Here is a 20,897-nt window from a genome sequence, read left to right on the forward strand (position 1 = left end):
GAGGTGATAATTTCGGTTGGAGGGTGGTAAAATCCATCATAAAGCCCTTTTATTAGATTTGAACATGCCCGCCCGAAATTATCACCTCATAATACTCAAAGAATTATTCCTAATTCCTTAATTAAATGAAATTTTCTTATCGTTATCATTTTCTGGTCAATGATCTTGGAGTTCTCAAACTTGTCAAACAAAAAAAATTGAACGAGCTATCTCTCTCGATAAATTTATGGGATGGTAAGTCACTGAAAATGCACAAATAAACCATTTTTTATCATAGAAATTGAAATTGCAATTGCAATTGTTCGAAGTTTAACCACTTTGACAGAAATTGCAGCAATTAAAAAGAGGGAGTAAAAAAGTAGCCATATCAAAACCAAATTTTGTGAATATTATGGTGACTCTTTGTACATTATGCGAAACGAATTTTGTTTGAAATTGTTTCAGATTTTGTGTCATTGAACATTATATGAAATGTGGTGTCGAAATCTAATGAAAATGAAGCATTATATTAAAATTTTATATACACTTATTATGCCTATACTTCTGGGTAAGATGATATATTTTTATAATAAAAATTCGAGGTTAATAAAAAAAAACCTGAAGTAAGAGATGCTATGAAACATAATGTATAAAAAAAAGTCACAAATGCTTGCAAGAAAGTATCATGCATGTTATATATAATTGTAAAGGAAATGCACATCATAACTTCATGAGATATGCAAAAAAAAGATAGAAAGAGAGAGATGATGTATGTAAACATGTAGTTATTTTCTTGCATTTGAGTTTCCTGCTCAGTTTAGTAGAGTACACCACAACTAATCTGTTGAACATAGAAATGTGAGAGATTTCTCTTCATTAACATAACAACAATAGATAAAAGTGATCACTACCGTGTGGCTTGTTTGGGGATAATCCGTTGAGCGGAAAGAGCCACTTTGTTGATGTGACGCCCAAATCGAGTTCAACAAAAATACATACACTTAACATACATATACAATGCTGGTCTAAACATCGTAATTTGCATCGAGAGGTCTCGGAGGATCCGGAAAATAATCGTAAGTATTATTTTTCCCCCTTTTTTTCTTAATATGAATATGAGAGGCAGAGAGAGAGAGAGAGAGAGAGAGAGAGAGAGAGAGAGAGAGAGAGAGAGAGAGAGAGAGAGAGAGATTACATGATAAGTAAGTTTTATTGGTGGGGTTTCCGAAGAGTTTAATTTTTATTAACGCTGATAAAGTTAACTAAAACCTAAATATTTTTTTCTTTTATTTAACTGATGATAACTATCTCAACGTTTGCCTTCTTTACTTCCTCCTCCTGACTAAAAGCATCGCCTATAAAGTTGTTTAAAGTTTTCTACATATATCAAGCAACCGGAGATTACTAAGTGTTTATAACTAATAGATAAGTTAATAACCAGCTATATTTGTTTTGACGATGAAAGCAACGAGAAACGGAACAATGACCAGTGAACTGATATCTAGAACTCTCCCATTTTGACCTTTGTTGATCAGCTGCTAATAGAGATTCAATGTAAACGGATGTGTGTGAGGGAGACTGGCTTCTTATTTCTATCGTTATACATGTATAACGCCCTGATCCGACTGTGTGCTCTTATCATTATACAGGCCTGTTAGTTTAGTTTACTTTGCGGAGGGTTAAACATTTTACCAGCAGTACAAAGAGATATTTAATATGTAGGTATAGATGACCGTCCACACTTTTTAGGAATTGTGTAAAATAATTATACCTAAGGCCATACACAGTAAACTCTGAGGTTTTACTTCTCATAATGTATAGTGATTGAAAAAAAAGTTTCACAGTCGTTGTCCGACTAATATGAGTTCTGGGAATTTTTTTTTTACTTTATTATCTTTTAATTTTATTTTCAGTTTACTTTCTATAATACGATACATGTACTCTATACGTGTTTATTTACAACCAGGGACATATTAGCAATTGTCGAAATATTTCAAGTCATTTTATGCATCAATTTTCTTTTATTCTATTGAAAACCTTAACCCAATATCCTTTTAAAGATAAGGACATTTCATGTCTTATAAAACTGTTCTAATCATACCAATATTTCATAAAAAAATTATGTTTGTATCTCACCTTAATAAATCGATTAGTTATAATGGCTAAAAACGTATTCATACTTTTTTGAAAATTGACATTTAAATTACATACACAAAAATAAAACAGAAAGTCAGAGATATTATTGTAGTTTCAATAGGCTAGCTATACTTCTTAATGCAGGCACGTAGCATCGTTTTTGAAAATGTGGGGGGGGGTGGGGGGGGGGGGGGACAGACTCATCCAAACAATCTTGACAAGCAAAAAAAAAAAAAAACTAGGTTGAATTGACTGGGGGGGGGGGGGTGGCGTAGTATATCTATAACTTCAATTTCCTTTTTTTCATACCAATCCCTTACATACTCCCAAAAAGTGGGGGGGGGGGGGGGCAACTCCATGATTATTCATTTTTTATATGTAAATTTAAAAAAAAATTAGTTGCTACGAGAAGCCCCCCCCCCCCCCACCCTTAATGCTACGTGCCTGCAATGGTCGTGTAAACCCATTCATTTTTTAGAGTCAACGGTTCCGTCCTGCTCAAAGGTGAACGTTTAAATATGAGATCGTATATTTGTTAACGACTCCCATTGATAGTACTTCCATTATAACGTACATGTAATACCTTCGCCCTTTCAAGGCCAGCTCAATAATTCAATGGTCAAGCCATTTGGAAGGACTATTTTTATTATTTTGTTGTTTCTCGTGATAATATAAGTTAAAGGAAGTCTATGTGGATTTTGAATTTACGTTATTTAGATTACCTACGGTAATTTAAATACTGAACCGATCACAAAAGCTGAAATGCTGCTTTCTGCTTTAAAACGTACGATTTTAGCGTGTATTATTATTTATTTCATTTCATTATTTGTCAACAGGGTTAAATAATAAAATGAATGAATATTTACATTACCGTAATGAATTACAAGGATTTCAGAGACACACTAATCAAAATTAACTAATTTCTCCGCATGATACATTACATACATGCATCTGAATTCATGAAAATATCAATTTTTTATATCAGTCTGTCTGCTTCCGAAAATAAAACCCCACACACACCAAAAAAACAACAAAAACAATTGCTAAGTAAAATCAATATGACACGGAAGGATGGCTTCAAGTTGATTCCTAAGTAGATGTTAAAAAATGCCAGTTATTTTCAATTGGGGTTTTACTTTCCAGACAGGAACTACATGTTTTTGGTTATTTCTATTTCGACGAATTAATGTCATAGGGGGCAGCTGTTGGTCCAATATGAAAGAAATCCTTACCCCAGTCATTCTTTTGACTTTCACAGGTAAGACTAATTATTGACTTTCATGTATATAGGTAAGAATACCAATTCATTGTATTGATATTATACGGGAACATGTAGATTCTGTATTCAATGGTTGGTGACATAATGTTTATGGATTTGTTATTTGTTTTGGGAGGAAGTACTTATCGATGTATTAGTCGACTTAATGAAAAAAAAAATGTGGTGACGAAACACAGTATCATACAGTGTTATAAAAAGTAAAATCATGACATGAACTTTAGGAAACAAATTAATTCATAATTAATGATTAGACGATTTAAAGTATAGCAGATTAAAACAACAGCAAAATAAGATACATGTAACTTACGACGGATAATCGTTTTTCAAACGTGTTCCATTGCATATACTAAAATTAAATATTTTTAATAGTTTACACATCAGAGTGATCACAAATGAACAGTATTTAAAGAAGAAGAATGGGTCCAAAAACTGTGCTTAAATGAATTTGGAAAGAAAACAAACTACTATATAATATATATAATAGATTTATAAGATATATAGATTAGTAAGGTTGAGAGATATGTTTGATTGTGGTTTTAATAAATATATTATGATTTCAAAACCGAACAATAGAGATTGTTATGCATGATTTTAATAGAGCAAGACCACTTAATGTCACTCGGAGATGAATATTCCACACATCAAAGTTTGTCACTGATTGATCATAAAGAACCGTGGAACATTTTGTTTATTGCTTACAATTTCATGACAGTCACAAGGCATATATTTGTTTATTTTATTTAATTACAAAAGTTCTAGATTGAAACGATGGCTGTTGATATCATCTCCGGTGATTTGTAATGTCTATTAAATTTGATTTATTGACTTTAGAATGATTATTTCAACTGTTATGTTGTTTGTGTTTATTAATAATAAAACAACATATTTTTCATAAGGCAAAATATTTAATATCTCTCTCTTTCTCTCTCTCTCTCTCTCTCTCTCTCTCTCTCTCTCATTAAGACACATAGGTTACATGTCAATCACATTCATAATATTCCCTGACCCAACCATAAACCAACACCAATTATACCAAAGCATCACACATAATTAGAGCCCGATGTCTGCGTACGCGGGGGACACTCTGACCACCTGGACAAGATGAAAACGTCCTACAAAATACCGTTTGTTATGAAGCACCTGTCTCTACTTGTAGGTGTTTTGTTCTTTCCTTGCTCTGGTCATCGCATCGAAAGATCTGTGAGTCTTGTGTTTATCTTTTTTCCAACTTTATTCTTTTATTTGGTGGTTTGTGTATCTCTATTCATTGACTTGTTTATTCTGTATTGATGTGTCAAGGTGGCAGGGGATAGTTTTTCTGGTCGAGGAAATGTGAGGCAGATAGTGCTCATATATGAGATTTAATTTTTCAGTGGATTTTTAAATTTGCTAAAATTGGTTTGCATGCAGGGGACACATGGTCCCAACTCTTGAGAATTTTTAAACATTTCAGAATAAAACAAGTACAACTTACATATAGCACTATAAAGAACAGCCAGGGACGGTCTCAAAATTTTCTGAAAAATTGCCCTTTTTTCACATTTTCACGGGTCCAGAACCACGCTCCAGTCCCGAGCAACTGCCATAAACTACCATAGGATTTGTAGCTTAATGTATACCCATGCAAATAATCACCAATTGATGGGGGGTCAATCACCTTCTTTTCGAGTGACATTTCGTGTTCTGAACCCACCCTACTTTTCAAGCACAAAACCGAAAGTGAAAATTTTGGCCTCAGTTTCGCATTTTTATTCCATATCTGATGAAAAGTGCTACCAGTATTAAAGTGTCATATATCAATGAAATTGACATGAGCTCCTCTATCCACAAAATGATGGCAATAAATAGTCTACCAATTTATACCCCTCAAATAACCAGCCAAACCCCAGGTTCTCCCTTTATTTCAAAATTTTGACCGGGTCTTTCCTGCGAAACTATCCCCTGCCACCTTTAACTTTAAGAGTTTGTTTCTCTCTAACCAAAACACTTTAAATTCAGAAAGTTCATGCAATTCTGAGTAAAAACTCTCCAAATTTGGTCTGATTTCATTGAAAAATAAAAAAGTTATGGCTGTTTAAGTATTACCCCCTTTCCCGGCTGAATCACCTTAACCTGTTTCTGTAAGGTTTTCAAGATGTATCATGACTTCTTTCAATCCAAAAGACATTTTTTCTTTTAAAATCAGTTATAACAAGAAACCTTTATCCAAATCTGATGTAAAAACATTGAAATATTCACATTTAGTAACAACATATAGGAGAATTCAACTCATATGTATCACCTATCCCCCTGCAAATGGGAATAAGAAAAAACACACTATTACTCCTTGCAATCAACCTTTTTGTTTCTAAATGGTATTAACAGGTTTAAAAACTCTATTGGAACATAAAAGCAACTTATTTGGAACACAAAACTTCACTTTCATCTCTTCATATAAGGGACAGGTACCTAGAAAATGGCAATCAGGCATCTTACCCGAGGAGTCAGTTCCCAAATATGCTGAACGGATGATGATGAAACCTAATTTCTCTGTTTATTCTTTAACCAATAGTAAAAGATCTAGATTTATTTGTTAAAAAGATTGAAATACATGTTTTACACATAAAGAAATACCAAATTTGAACATCATGACCACACCCCCATCATGAGGTCGGAATACATGCAAATGACAAATGGTTAAAAAATGCACACAAATTCAATTTTTCTTGATATATTTTCAATAAAGAAGAAACCAGACATATGTGTTTTGTTTTAAATGGGAGCAATTTTGTGTACCTATGAGATTTTATCAAGAGAAATGTGAAACAAAGGCTATTTTTGGGTTTTTGGTGAAGAAAATTGAAGGGTGGGGGGTGCTTTTTTGACAATCAGACATTTTAAAATTATTTATAATGACTTAAAATGCAAATATTAACTATTCAGAATTACATGTAATTACATATAATTTATATGTAGCACATGTAAAATATATATTTAGCCATAAAAGCTACTTTTTTCTGTTTTAGCTTGAGAAAGAACAATATTTAGCAATTTCTTATCAAAACTATGGGTTTAAAACTTCATAAAACTGCATGGCTATCAATTAATTTCAAGAAAATTTAAAGAAAATGGTATAATATTATTCAGTTAATTCAAATTCAACCCTGCATCTAATATCAATAAGAATAAAATGCCTATAAAGGGTTTTAAAATAAGGACAAACCCAAAACGCTAAAAAGTTGCACTTTTTCTATGGACCACCCCCTGTTACATTTTGGCCCCTAAATCTCATCACAGGGTTGAGCAATCATAAAAATTCAGCCAGTTTCCCATTTTACACACATTGAACATCTTTTCTGTTCCCATATTGTTCAATTTCAAGCCTAGTAAAAATTTGACATTTTCTTCAAGGTGGCAGGGGATAGTTTTTCTGGTCGAGGAAATGTGAGGCAGATAGTGCTCATATATGAGATTTAATTTTTCAGTGGATTTTTAAATTTGCTAAAATTGGTTTGCATGCAGGGGACACATGGTCCCAACTCTTGAGAATTTTTAAACATTTCAGAATAAAACAAGTACAACTTACATATAGCACTATAAAGAACAGCCAGGGACGGTCTCAAAATTTTCTGAAAAATTGCCCTTTTTTCACATTTTCACGGGTCCAGAACCACGCTCCAGTCCCGAGCAACTGCCATAAACTACCATAGGATTTGTAGCTTAATGTATACCCATGCAAATAATCACCAATTGATGGGGGGTCAATCACCTTCTTTTCGAGTGACATTTCGTGTTCTGAACCCACCCTACTTTTCAAGCACAAAACCGAAAGTGAAAATTTTGGCCTCAGTTTCGCATTTTTATTCCATATCTGATGAAAAGTGCTACCAGTATTAAAGTGTCATATATCAATGAAATTGACATGAGCTCCTCTATCCACAAAATGATGGCAATAAATAGTCTACCAATTTATACCCCTCAAATAACCAGCCAAACCCCAGGTTCTCCCTTTATTTCAAAATTTTGACCGGGTCTTTCCTGCGAAACTATCCCCTGCCACCTTTAACTTTAAGAGTTTGTTTCTCTCTAACCAAAACACTTTAAATTCAGAAAGTTCATGCAATTCTGAGTAAAAACTCTCCAAATTTGGTCTGATTTCATTGAAAAATAAAAAAGTTATGGCTGTTTAAGTATTACCCCCTTTCCCGGCTGAATCACCTTAACCTGTTTCTGTAAGGTTTTCAAGATGTATCATGACTTCTTTCAATCCAAAAGACATTTTTTCTTTTAAAATCAGTTATAACAAGAAACCTTTATCCAAATCTGATGTAAAAACATTGAAATATTCACATTTAGTAACAACATATAGGAGAATTCAACTCATATGTATCACCTATCCCCCTGCAAATGGGAATAAGAAAAAACACACTATTACTCCTTGCAATCAACCTTTTTGTTTCTAAATGGTATTAACAGGTTTAAAAACTCTATTGGAACATAAAAGCAACTTATTTGGAACACAAAACTTCACTTTCATCTCTTCATATAAGGGACAGGTACCTAGAAAATGGCAATCAGGCATCTTACCCGAGGAGTCAGTTCCCAAATATGCTGAACGGATGATGATGAAACCTAATTTCTCTGTTTATTCTTTAACCAATAGTAAAAGATCTAGATTTATTTGTTAAAAAGATTGAAATACATGTTTTACACATAAAGAAATACCAAATTTGAACATCATGACCACACCCCCATCATGAGGTCGGAATACATGCAAATGACAAATGGTTAAAAAATGCACACAAATTCAATTTTTCTTGATATATTTTCAATAAAGAAGAAACCAGACATATGTGTTTTGTTTTAAATGGGAGCAATTTTGTGTACCTATGAGATTTTATCAAGAGAAATGTGAAACAAAGGCTATTTTTGGGTTTTTGGTGAAGAAAATTGAAGGGTGGGGGGTGCTTTTTTGACAATCAGACATTTTAAAATTATTTATAATGACTTAAAATGCAAATATTAACTATTCAGAATTACATGTAATTACATATAATTTATATGTAGCACATGTAAAATATATATTTAGCCATAAAAGCTACTTTTTTCTGTTTTAGCTTGAGAAAGAACAATATTTAGCAATTTCTTATCAAAACTATGGGTTTAAAACTTCATAAAACTGCATGGCTATCAATTAATTTCAAGAAAATTTAAAGAAAATGGTATAATATTATTCAGTTAATTCAAATTCAACCCTGCATCTAATATCAATAAGAATAAAATGCCTATAAAGGGTTTTAAAATAAGGACAAACCCAAAACGCTAAAAAGTTGCACTTTTTCTATGGACCACCCCCTGTTACATTTTGGCCCCTAAATCTCATCACAGGGTTGAGCAATCATAAAAATTCAGCCAGTTTCCCATTTTACACACATTGAACATCTTTTCTGTTCCCATATTGTTCAATTTCAAGCCTAGTAAAAATTTGACATTTTCTTCAAGGTGGCAGGGGATAGTTTTTCTGGTCGAGGAAATGTGAGGCAGATAGTGCTCATATATGAGATTTAATTTTTCAGTGGATTTTTAAATTTGCTAAAATTGGTTTGCATGCAGGGGACACATGGTCCCAACTCTTGAGAATTTTTAAACATTTCAGAATAAAACAAGTACAACTTACATATAGCACTATAAAGAACAGCCAGGGACGGTCTCAAAATTTTCTGAAAAATTGCCCTTTTTTCACATTTTCACGGGTCCAGAACCACGCTCCAGTCCCGAGCAACTGCCATAAACTACCATAGGATTTGTAGCTTAATGTATACCCATGCAAATAATCACCAATTGATGGGGGGTCAATCACCTTCTTTTCGAGTGACATTTCGTGTTCTGAACCCACCCTACTTTTCAAGCACAAAACCGAAAGTGAAAATTTTGGCCTCAGTTTCGCATTTTTATTCCATATCTGATGAAAAGTGCTACCAGTATTAAAGTGTCATATATCAATGAAATTGACATGAGCTCCTCTATCCACAAAATGATGGCAATAAATAGTCTACCAATTTATACCCCTCAAATAACCAGCCAAACCCCAGGTTCTCCCTTTATTTCAAAATTTTGACCGGGTCTTTCCTGCGAAACTATCCCCTGCCACCATAGGAACTTCTGCATACTTAAGTAACGCACACTTTCAATCGCCCATCTTCGCAAGCCAAGGGTTTCTGATCCGCACCGCGGATCAGAAACCCTGGGCTAGCGAAGATGTCAATCGCCATACATTGAACTTGCAAAATCTAATTAATCAGTAAAAAAAAACTTTTAGTTTCTTGACCAGTGACCATCTACTCAAGTTATAAAATATATTTTAAAAAATTATGAAATATTATTATTTTCCAAAATTATTTTATTATATATAAATTATTCTTATCATGAATTATTAAAAAGTCGAAATTATTATTGCTTGAATGACTATTGCTGTTTGTTTTTATGCTGAACAATTTGTTTTCAGACTAGTTGTGCTCAGAAGTACCAGGTAATTCCAAATCATTCTGCGTGTTTACAAAAGACTGCCATTGCTACTGATTCCGGTAAAGTCTGTTTGTCTGTCTGTCTGTCTCTCCTTCTCTCTTTCTCTCTCTCTGTCAACTTATTGTGTGTGTATACAGATATATCGAGAAAACATAAAGAAATCAAGAACTGTAACTCTTACAAATTATGTTGACTGTCAAGCAAAAAGATAAATGTTGACTCTTCTTACCTGCAGGTATTTCTGATGAGGACAAAAATGTAATAGTCAGTAAACATAACGAGTACAGATCAGGTGTAAACCCGCGTGCTGTTGCCATGGCAAAAATGGTGAGTAAGAGTCACAAAACACAGCCCCCCAACCGTTAAAATCGAACGTGATTTGTGATACTTGGAGTTGTAAGTTTGACCCATTAAATTTTCAATTACTAGAACTTAAAATTTGTACATCTACATTCATTGTAAATACCTTTATATATTAACTTATATCAAGATGGTTCGTATGATTTTAATTTAAGTCTTGGGATGATGAAATAGCCATGATCGCTCAGAAGTACGCTGACGCCTGTAAGGGTCTCGTTCATGATGGAGGTCGACAGCGGAGTATTCCAGGTGAGTGAATCGAACGCAACTTTCCGTGTCGTGTTTCCTACCCGGGATGAGTAAATCGAACGCAGTTTTCTATGTATTCCTATTAGTAAGCTGATAATTTTATCGTGAGAAAACAAAATAAACGGTTTATATGTTACTTAATGTTGTCAAAATTTAATGAAGATATTATGATTGTTACTGATTTAATCAACAAAGGCACTAGTACTGTTCTCTTTAGTTTCTTTTGACATCTGATTGCATGTCGAGAAAAAACAACGTTGTTATAATCATATTGAGTCTATTCAATTGAAAACGTTACCAGTTCAAAATTGACTGCATGTATATTACACTTATAAATTTAGACACACAAATACAATTAAATGGTTTGACACGTATACATTATCAGCTCAGCTAAAGGACAAGTGATGTTACAAAAATTAATGTTAAACATGGTTTAGAGGAAAATTGATCTTCGTCCTTTCTACATCAAGGTCGTTTCTCTGTGGGCCAGAACCTGGCCAGTGCGTCCTACGACCTGGCTTGGGCAGGCGTGATCAAGCTGTGGTATGATGAGGTCAAGGACTTCACCCTGGGGGGAAACAATGACTTAAAGAAAGTGGGCCACTATACCCAGGTATAACAAAAATGTGTATGTTTATAATAGAAGGACTGGGTACGTTGTATAGACAGTATTGCCAAACCAGTTGCAAGTAGCTGCGTTTCATGAAAACTTTAAAACTAATGGCAATGAATGCATTACAATGTGTTTTTGTCTACTCGGAATCTGCTATGTTAGGTTATAAATTGATAACTAAAACGTATAATGATAAACAGATAGTAGAATCGAAAATATTAAAATTTATCAAAGTGGCAATGAGGGTTTTTTTTCATTTACATAATCAGGCACGTAGCATCAGGGGGGCCAGGGGGGGCCTGCCCCCCCCCCCCCCTTTGATTCGCAGCAACAAATTTTTAAAAATTTACATATAAAAAAATGAATTATCATGGAGTTGCCCCCCCCCCCCACTTTTTTTTGGAAGTATGTAAAAAATTGTTACGAAAATTAGGAAATGACGAGTCAAATTGAAGTCACCTTCTCCCCCCCCCCCCCCCCCCCCCCCCCCCCCCCCCCAGGGTTTGGATTTTGAAGATTTGTGGAAACTTTAAATCTTGTTATTTTGGGGGTTTTTTTGTTTTTGTTTTTGTTTTTTTGCTTGTCAAGAATTTTTGGATGAGTCTGCCCCCCCCCCCCCCCCACTTTCAAAAACGATGCTACGTGCCTGATAATATATATACAAGATGTTTAATAAATATTTAAAACATAGTACGTTAAATGCTTCAACATATTTCAAATTGTGTCCCTATATAATTTTAATGTAATTCTCAAAGTACGTTGCAGAGAATATTTGCTATACCAATTACATCATTTATTTAAAAAGGAAAACAGTTACGTAACCATTTTGCGAAATCATATTTCATAATATTAAAATTACCTAAAAAAAATAATTATATTAGTTTGTCAAGTTATTTAATTTAAACGATGACGATGGCTTACCTTTATAATTTGATTAAGCATCCACATATAACCTACATGTTTTAACAATTATGGTCTATTTCTAGGTTATCTGGGCGACTTCCATAAAGATAGGTTGTGGGTTTGCCGTCTGTGGCTCAACGAGGAGTTACGTGTGTAATTACGGACCCGGGTCAGTAACCTCAACACAAACTTATAAGTTCTGGCGTTATCTCTGCCCATAATATTGTTTTTCTGTGTGGTTGTCTGTCTTCCTGCTTTGATGGCATTGATATTTACACGTTGTGTAGCTCGAATTGTCAAGTCGTATATAAAAAGTCTAAACATTCGGTACATATAATTCAATAACCATATCCTTTTATTTCTTACTCAATGTAGTACTGCTTGCCCATTTGTACGTAATTTCTTAAATAATTCGATCTAAAATATCTCTTTTGTTTACCAAATTCTCATATGACGGCAATAATTGTCTGCTAAAAAACACTTTTCTCACACAGACAGCATTACTTTTCTTTTTACCAGAAAAAAATACTCCCATACTAGGATGTAGGCATCTTGAACAAAATTCTATGATACACTGCCCCCCCCCCCCCCCCTGCTTTTAATTAAATTAGATATACATGTAGTCAATTTTGTCCCAAAGTTACATATATCCTGTACACATGACTATTTTCTTTACTGTCTCATACCTTCATACATGTAACAGTGCTAGCGTCCAAATATTGCTTGTGCGTCTGTTAGTTTGAATATATATCATTTACTCTATCAATGAAAAAAATATATAATTTATTTCCCAAAATCGTTTTATAGTTTGACAGTTCATCCCAGATAGGTTAGCACTATCTTTGTTTTGTAAAATTATATGTATAAACATAAACTTGCGTATTATTAGAGCGCAGGCGATGATAAATTTAAATTGTTTAGTTTTTAGCTCACCGAGCTGAAAGCTCAAGTGAGCTATTCTGATCACATTTTGTCTGTCGTCCGTCTGTCTGTCTGTCTGTCTGTCTGTCTGTCCGTCCGTCCGTCTGTCCGTCTGTCTGTAAACTTTTCACATTTTCAACATCTTCTCAAGAACCACTAGGCCAATTTTAACCAAACTTGGCACAAAGCACCCTTAGCCTAAGGGGATTCAAAGTTGTGAAAATTAAGGACCACGCTCTTTTGCAAAGGGAGATAATTAGGAATTTATGAAAATTTTCGAGAAATTTTCAAAAATCTTCTCATGAACCATAAGACCAGGAAAGCTGAAACATATGTGAAAGCATCCTCAGGTAGTGTAGATTCAAATTTGTAAAAATCATGACCCCCGGGGGTAGGGTGGGGCCACAATGGGGGGTCGAAGTTTAACATAGGAATATATAGAGTAAATCTTTAAAAATCTTCTTCTCAGAAACTAATCAACAAGGAAAGCTGAAACTTGTGTGGAAGCATCCTCAGGTAATGTAGATTCAAAGTTGTGAAAATCATGACCCCCGGGGGTAGGGTGGGGCCACAATGGGGGGTTGAAATTGAACATAGGAATATATAGAGTAAATCTTTAAAAATCTTCTACTCAGAAACTAATCAGCCAGGAAAGCTGACACTTGTGTGGAAGCATTCTCAGGTGGTGTACATTCAAAGTTGTGAAAATCATGACCCCCGGGTGTAGGGTGGGGCCACAATGGGGGGTCAAAGTTTAACATAGGAATATATAGAGTTAATCTTCAAAAATATTCTTCTTAGAAACTAATCAGCCAGGAAAGCTGACACTTGTGTGAAAGCATCCTCTGGTAGTGTAGATTCAAAGTTGTGAAAATCATGACCCCTGGGTGTAGGGTGGGGCCACAATGGGGGTCGAAGTTTAACATAGGAATATATAGAGTTAATCTTCAAAAAACTTCTTCTCAGAAACTAATCAGCCAGGAAAGCTAACACTTGTGTGAAAGCATCCTCTGGTAGTGTAGATTTAAAGTTGTGAAAATTATGTCCCCCGGGGATAGGGTGGGGCCACAATGGGGGGTCGAACTTTTACATAGGAATATACAGAGTAAATCTTTAAAAATCTTCTTCTCATGAACCATAAGATCAGGAAAGCTGAAACTTGTGTGGAAGCATCCTCAGGTAGTGTAGATACAATGTTGTGAAAATCATGACCCCCGCGTGTAGGATGGGGCCACAATGGGGGGGTCAAACTTTTACATAGGAATATATAGAGTAAATCTTTAAAAATCTTCTACTCAGAAACTAATCAGCCAGGAAAGCTGAAACTTGTGTGGAAGCATCTTCAGGTAGTGTAGATACAAAGTTGTGAAAATTATGTCCCCCGGGCGTAGGGTGGGGCCACAATGGGGGGTTGAAGTTTAACATAGGAATATAAAGAGTTAATCTTTAAAAATCTTCTTCTCAAACACTAATCAGCCAGGAAAGCTGAAACTTGTGTGGAAGGTAGTGTAGATACAAAGTTGTGAAAATCATGACCCCTGGGTGTAAGGTGGGGCCACAATGAGGGGTCCAAGTTCGACACATGAATACATGTATATAGAGTAAATTTTTTAAAATCTTCTTCTTAGAAACTAATCAGCCAGGAAAGCTGAAACTGGTGTGGAAGCATCCTCAGGTAGTGTAGATTCAAAGTTGTGAAAATCATGACCCCCGGGCGTAGGGTGGGGCCACAATGGGGGGTTGAAATTGAACATAGGAATATATAGAGTAAATCTTTAAAAATCTTCTTCTCAGAAACTAATCAGACAGATGATTCTTTATAATTGTTAAGACTTTTGCCCCAGGACAATTCTTTGGCTTTACAAGAAGGTTCAGAGTTTGATGTAGGTTTATATCCCATATATAAACTATTGTTAAGGATCTTTTTGAGAACTGCAATACTCAACATATGATATGACTATTAAATCATCCTGTTAGAAATAGGGACTAATGATTATAAACATAAGAATATCCAGGGGAAAAATGGATTTTATTTATACAGGATCTACATATATTATTGTACATTGTCCAGATAGTTTGTATTAATTATGACTCCATTAAGCTGATTGTATTATACCTATTGTTCCTCAGGTGAGCGATGTGGCCCATGGGCCTCTTGTTATTCGTGGTATGTTTTATACATTAAAGTAGACACAGCTAAATTCTTCTGATTTTGCAGAGGTAATCTGGACATAAATAACCCGTATGAATCGGGATCGTCATGCAGCAAATGTTCAAACAGCTGTGATAATAATCTATGTGGTAAGATATTACGTAAATTACACATTAGAAACGCAACGTAAATTAATTTTTTCGAGTAAATCTTTCACTTCTTTGCCCCACCTTTAACTAACAATATGAACAGTGATATATCTTTTTACTAACACACATATTTAATCAAGTATTAATTTTAAGGAGGTTGGATGGTCAACAAATTAAACATCAAATCTTTCTTAAGATTTTGGTTGTGATTTTTTCGAAGCCATCAATTTTTTTTTGGTGAATAGAATTCCAAATATTTTACTTTGTAAAAAAATTAATTTATTTCCGATAATTTCTATGCAAAGCTCTTCTTCTAAAGGAGATTTGTATAGTCTTAAAACGGCCTCGACTATCCAGCTCTCTTAAGGGCTTTAGATGAATCATTGATTAGAAATTTCAGTTTAACTGATTTAGAATAAAACAATTACAATTCGAAAAATAGTAATTAAAATAAATATTATGAGCCAGGATCCTGCTTAAGGTAGTAAGGGACACCGCCATATTGTGACGTACATGTACTTCCTATCGAAATAAACAATTAAATCAATTAAGTATAATTTTTAATCATTCTCTTTCTATACACTGTCCCGAGTTTTTGCTTTCACCCCTTTTTGCTTGATATTTCGGTTATAATAAATACCTCTTGTGCTCAATCTCCATTCATCTTTAATAGGAAAAATGTCCAGATTATCTGTTTTGAAACGCCCCCTCTACCGCTTCAGGTTTCAATATACATCCCAAAATAAAAAATCTACGGGGTTTTTGCATTGCATCAGCCATCAATAAGCCCGGATAATAACGTTGAAAAATTGCGCGAGGTATCCCGAGTACCTCCGAATGGAGAAAAGATATACATGTAAACATTTTCCATTATAAATATCCGTAAAAAAAAATTTTTTCGTTCCTGTGAAATTTTATGAGTGAAAAGTGATAACTTGTCAAAGAAGATATCTTGGATATTTTCCATTTCATTGATTTCAACTGTAATTCTTTCACTGGTATGTGTATTTTTATTAAAATCATCAAAAAATGACGGAAGCAATAACTCGGGACAGACTTAAACAATTGTTACATATCAGCGTAGCGTTACGGGTTAGAGCGTTAACTACAGTGTAATAAGCTGTAAGTCATGAGTTCGAATCCCACTGGGGCTTTTATATTTTTTAAAGCACATTTTTGGGTCAAATTATGTAACATTTGAAAATTCTAAAACAGTGAATTATGCATTATGATTACAATGTACGTTAATACAAATTAATATCGACAGGTGTCCCATACCACCTTATATTGAGTGTTAATCATATCTGGACTATTTTCAGATTGTCAAGGCAAGGCATGTGAGAATGGAGGAACTATGGACTTTAATGCGTGCGCATGCACCTGTAAAACACCGACCACTACTTATGTCGGTCCGTCCTGCCAGTGTAAGTACAGACTGAGTAAGAAATTACAAATCTCGCGCCACGTGAGATTTCGTCAGATATTGTACTTCCGGAAACAAGCGGCCATAATACAGCGGCGTGTTATCTGAATTTTTTTTTTAATTCTGCAATACTTAATTGTACCTAATTGCTTTATACGTACATGTACGTGCCTGTTTATGTTTTTTTTTTTAGAAGTGTCTGACCATATTCTTGATATCCTAGGGCTATTGGCTTCTGTCAGTGTACACGTAGAGAATGCAAATTGCTTTTGATATTTATATTCCGTGTTCAATTTCTTTTTAATGTAAAAAAAACATTACCTAAATACATTTAATTATTTAGAGATACAAGCTCAAATATTATGATTTATAGGTTTATAAAAAAAAATGTAAGGGCAATTTAAACTGGACGGAACAAAAGGCAATCATTTCCTTGAATACTAGCATGTTGTATTATTTCCATAATCAGCTCAGTCTGTAATAATAATAATGATAAATTTTCGTTGTTGTTCTTTTTTTCAGTGAACTGTACCGGTCAAAAGGACCGTTCCTACATCTGCGGCCCACAGTTCACCCCAGCAATGTGTGACAGGTTCACTAATGTCCCCCAGGACTGTCCCACCATGTGTAAAGTGTGCCCATGTAAGTCCCTGACAAACACTTTTACATATTGCAAAGCGTTCCCATGTAAGTCCCTGACAAACACTTTTACATATTGCAAAGCGTGCCCATGTAAGTCCCTGATAAACACTTTTATATTAAATGCATTGTATTATGTACCCAAGTAAGTCCTTGATAAACGCTTTTATATTATAATTCACTTGTATATACTAGTATACACGTATACTGTAAACCAACTTTTAAGGTGGTATGGGACACCTCAATATTGTGACGTGTTTACTATCGAAACAATAAAATCAAGTATATTAATTTTATGAATATTTCCTTTTCCGAAATTGTTACTTAACAGCTTAGCGCAATTGGTTATAGCGTTAACTACAAACCTGTAAGTCATAAGTTCGATTACCGCTGGGGCTTTAATACGTTTTAACTTTCTAAAAAAAATTTGAAAACTTATTTCTTGGTTAAATATTGTGAAATTTGAAAATTCTAAATCTGTGAAAGTATATTGATATTTCTTTTCTTTTGTCCACATTAATATCGACAGGTGTCCCATTCCACCTTAAACGCGTGCAAGAATTTTACGCGACGTTCTCGAATATCTCGTCATTACAAAATAATTCTCACCGCGACAGTGATATTTGTTTTATGGAACGATGTGGAATAGAATGGAAGCTTTTTTTTTAATAAGGTTTTATAAGTTTTGGTATGGAATGGTTACGGTGATACTGTATTGTTTTATGACACGCTCTGGTATAGAATTGTGACAATAAGTACAATTTGTTTACAGATGCTGGGATCGGATTCGCGGCACCTGACGGGGGACAAGAACCAGTCAAGTCAAATACACGGTTATCGATCTTAACAACGATGATTGTATTGATTTCATTTCGATTAATTTTCTGAAAATGAATGTAAATGTTTACGTTTGTTCATATCGTGTTATGTTTTTGTGTCAGACATTTTTGTATGAAATAACTGATACAGTTTTTTAAGGGGGAGGGGGTCACTATAAATATCTCTGGACCACACTTGTCAAGATTCATCGGTAAAAGAAGCAATGGGATAAAATTGAAGAATAAATAATAATAATAATAATAATAACCTAACAGATTCTTACCCTTACACCATAAATCCTGATTCTATATGGGGAGGGGGGGGGGTTATCTCACAATTATATAGAGGCCCCCTTGTTCACCAAAACTATGTGCATATATGTACGTTATTTGTCTGCTTACAGACAGTAAACTATAAAAAATCAACTTTAACTCAAATTTGTACCCATAATACATGGCCCCTGGTAAATAGGGTCTTAACTTTTTAATGTTTTTTTTGCTTTGTATCTGTAGTTTTATCAGAAAATTAAAATGTTGAAATCTTTACGACCGACACACCAAATCTGTTGGTCGGGTCACCCTTAAATCTTAATTTATGTTACTTTACTGCTCAATGTAACGTCATGTATCTTTATAAATGTACAATATATTATGACAATAAAGAAAAAGAACAATAATTATTATTATTCTATTGTTCTGCTTATATTTAGCCAATATTTAAACGTCCTTATATTTTTCTGTTTCCAATTACATGGTTTTATACACATTCGATACATACAATCATATAAAATACTGTTTTTTTGCTGTAGCGTAGCCTCAAAACTTTTCATCCATGGCTTGCTATTCAACCCTGAATGAAATATTTAAACTATTAAACAATGCCAATTTTGTTTACATTCAAAAATTGCAGTTACACGTACCATCTAAAATATCTCAAAGGTATTAATCATTGGTTACTTCTTTATCAGATGTATGTGTTTACAGTTTACTTCAGGAAATAGAGTTGTCGAACTTTGCCTAAATCCAAAGATTATTTTAAAAGTGAGATAATAAACAAATTGATATTTCTCAGCCTTTTATAGCACTGAATATTATGAATAATTCATAGTACAAAATATATGTGAAAACAATTATAACAAATTAAATGTACATGTCAAACATTGAAAGCTATAAGCAATTTATACAAGATCATGTATTATTACATAGAATTTAGTTCGTAAAAATTATGGTTTACATTTCATGATATTAGTTGGTTGGTTTCAAGAAGCGACCGATAAACAATATAGTTCCGGTCGAATTGTCTCTGATCAGGAAGAGGAAGGGGTGGTCCGCTTTAAATACTTTTGGTTCTGGCGGCATGCAATACAGCTCCATCATTACTGCTGTAGTAGCGGCAGCTTCCGTGCTCTCCTCGTTGACCTCAACAAACGCTTTGTGAATGACGTCAGATACATGAGTGCCATCTGGCGGGTTTTTCATCATGGCGCCGAAGTCGGCTTTTCTGGAAAAGATATCGGTGATTCCCATCCCACCAAGAACTTTATCCAGTTGAAACGAGCTTTCTAGTTTGAATTTCGGTATGGAGACAATGACATCCTCACGGTACATTTCCTTTGTTAGTTCCCGAAACGTGTCAGCCGACAAGCTTGATTCCAATGACGACAACCCGTCAACCTTGTTCGGAAGAATAATTAGCATACTCAGTTCTCCCCCTTTGTATGGAAGATCCAGAATTTGGCAATCCAGTGATTTGGACATACCAATAAGCCACTTTTCCTTTTCCATATTCATCATTTCAACCGTGCCCGACTCTGTCTCGGATATTCGAAATGGTTCGCTCTTTGTATTCGAGGCCTTGAATGCATTTTCCCAATCCCCTTTGAAGTAAATAGCATTGGTTAAAACAATTAAAGAAAGGGAGTTAATTCCTCCCTCTGGAATCAAATCCTTGATTTTATTGTTGGTCTGGTCCTCAACCCAGGTGTTGATTCGAGTTCTCGACCCTTCGTGGTTTCCCACAAAATCTAACAATTCAATTTCACTGTTGTAATAGTCCAGCGATTCTTTTTTATACGACTCTTTAATCTCCAGACCGAGTTTGGAAAATATCCGGTTGGCTATGGCGAGCTTTGCTCCGTCCTTGGACTTTCCCGTCAGGGTGGCGTGTAGCTTTTGATACGCTTGGTGCGGGTTAGGAACTCCCGCTACTCCCAATACCTGTTTTATCTGCTCCTCGGATTCCCCTTTGGCGCCCAACATCGTTAACATAAGAGCCGCCGATACACTGTAGGGTGACATAAACAGATTCCCATCCCCTTCGCATAGAACTCGATAAAGTTTAAAAGAGAAGTTTGTGACTGCACTCTCCATGACTGATCTTGAAAAGATCGAGTTGAAATTAGAAAATCTTCTAGAGCCGGTAAATTCTATCACTTCCTGTCTCTTTCCGTGTTTATCTCCGTTCTGGTGTGATTCCGTGGGATTTTGCGGATTCCACAAAGTGCACAGATCGTCTGCTACTTTTATCAGGTCGATACCACTATATTTTGTGACGTCGGCATAAATTTGCATACTAAATTAGGCATCTGTTTACTTTTATCGACAAGCCAATCAGGTGAATGAGTTGCAAGGCATTGTGTGCTACTACAAGTTTCAGTATATACAAAGCCTATTTAAAATATATACCATTTTGCATTGTCCTTTAGAAACTCATTTTGAATTATTTTTCAGAATTTACGAAAGTAATATAGACAATTATGTCTGAACTTCAAT

General features: G+C 34.6%; 2 protein-coding genes across 3 annotated transcripts; one reads left to right on the forward strand and one right to left on the reverse strand.

Moving 5' to 3' along the window:
• The first annotated feature begins 824 nt into the window (after positions 1 to 824).
• On the forward strand, positions 825 to 18,805 carry LOC105346035 (cysteine-rich venom protein pseudechetoxin-like). 2 transcript variants are annotated; one of them, XM_066068547.1, is made up of 12 exons: positions 825 to 1,055; positions 3,259 to 3,373; positions 4,551 to 4,594; positions 9,879 to 9,957; positions 10,134 to 10,225; positions 10,414 to 10,507; positions 10,978 to 11,120; positions 12,107 to 12,192; positions 15,163 to 15,245; positions 16,565 to 16,669; positions 17,191 to 17,310; positions 18,080 to 18,805. In XM_066068547.1, the coding sequence occupies exons 2-12, from the start codon at positions 3,331 to 3,333 to the stop codon at positions 18,193 to 18,195; spliced, it is 1,005 nt and encodes a 334-aa protein (XP_065924619.1). In that variant the 5' UTR covers positions 825 to 1,055; positions 3,259 to 3,330; the 3' UTR covers positions 18,196 to 18,805. The 2 variants fall into 2 exon arrangements, with proteins under 2 accessions (XP_065924619.1, XP_065924620.1); XM_066068548.1 differs by having other exon boundaries at positions 3,311 to 3,373.
• A 378-nt stretch (positions 18,806 to 19,183) lies between these two features.
• LOC105332830 (leukocyte elastase inhibitor) lies at positions 19,184 to 20,648 on the reverse strand. Its single transcript, XM_034459917.2, has one exon. The coding sequence runs from the start codon at positions 20,493 to 20,495 to the stop codon at positions 19,371 to 19,373; it is 1,125 nt and encodes a 374-aa protein (XP_034315808.2). The 5' UTR covers positions 20,496 to 20,648; the 3' UTR covers positions 19,184 to 19,370.
• Between the last annotated feature and the right edge of the window lie 249 nt (positions 20,649 to 20,897).

The sequence above is a fragment of the Magallana gigas genome, chromosome 8, assembly GCF_963853765.1.
Source record: "Magallana gigas chromosome 8, xbMagGiga1.1, whole genome shotgun sequence".
Lineage (NCBI taxonomy): Eukaryota > Metazoa > Mollusca > Bivalvia > Ostreida > Ostreidae > Magallana > Magallana gigas.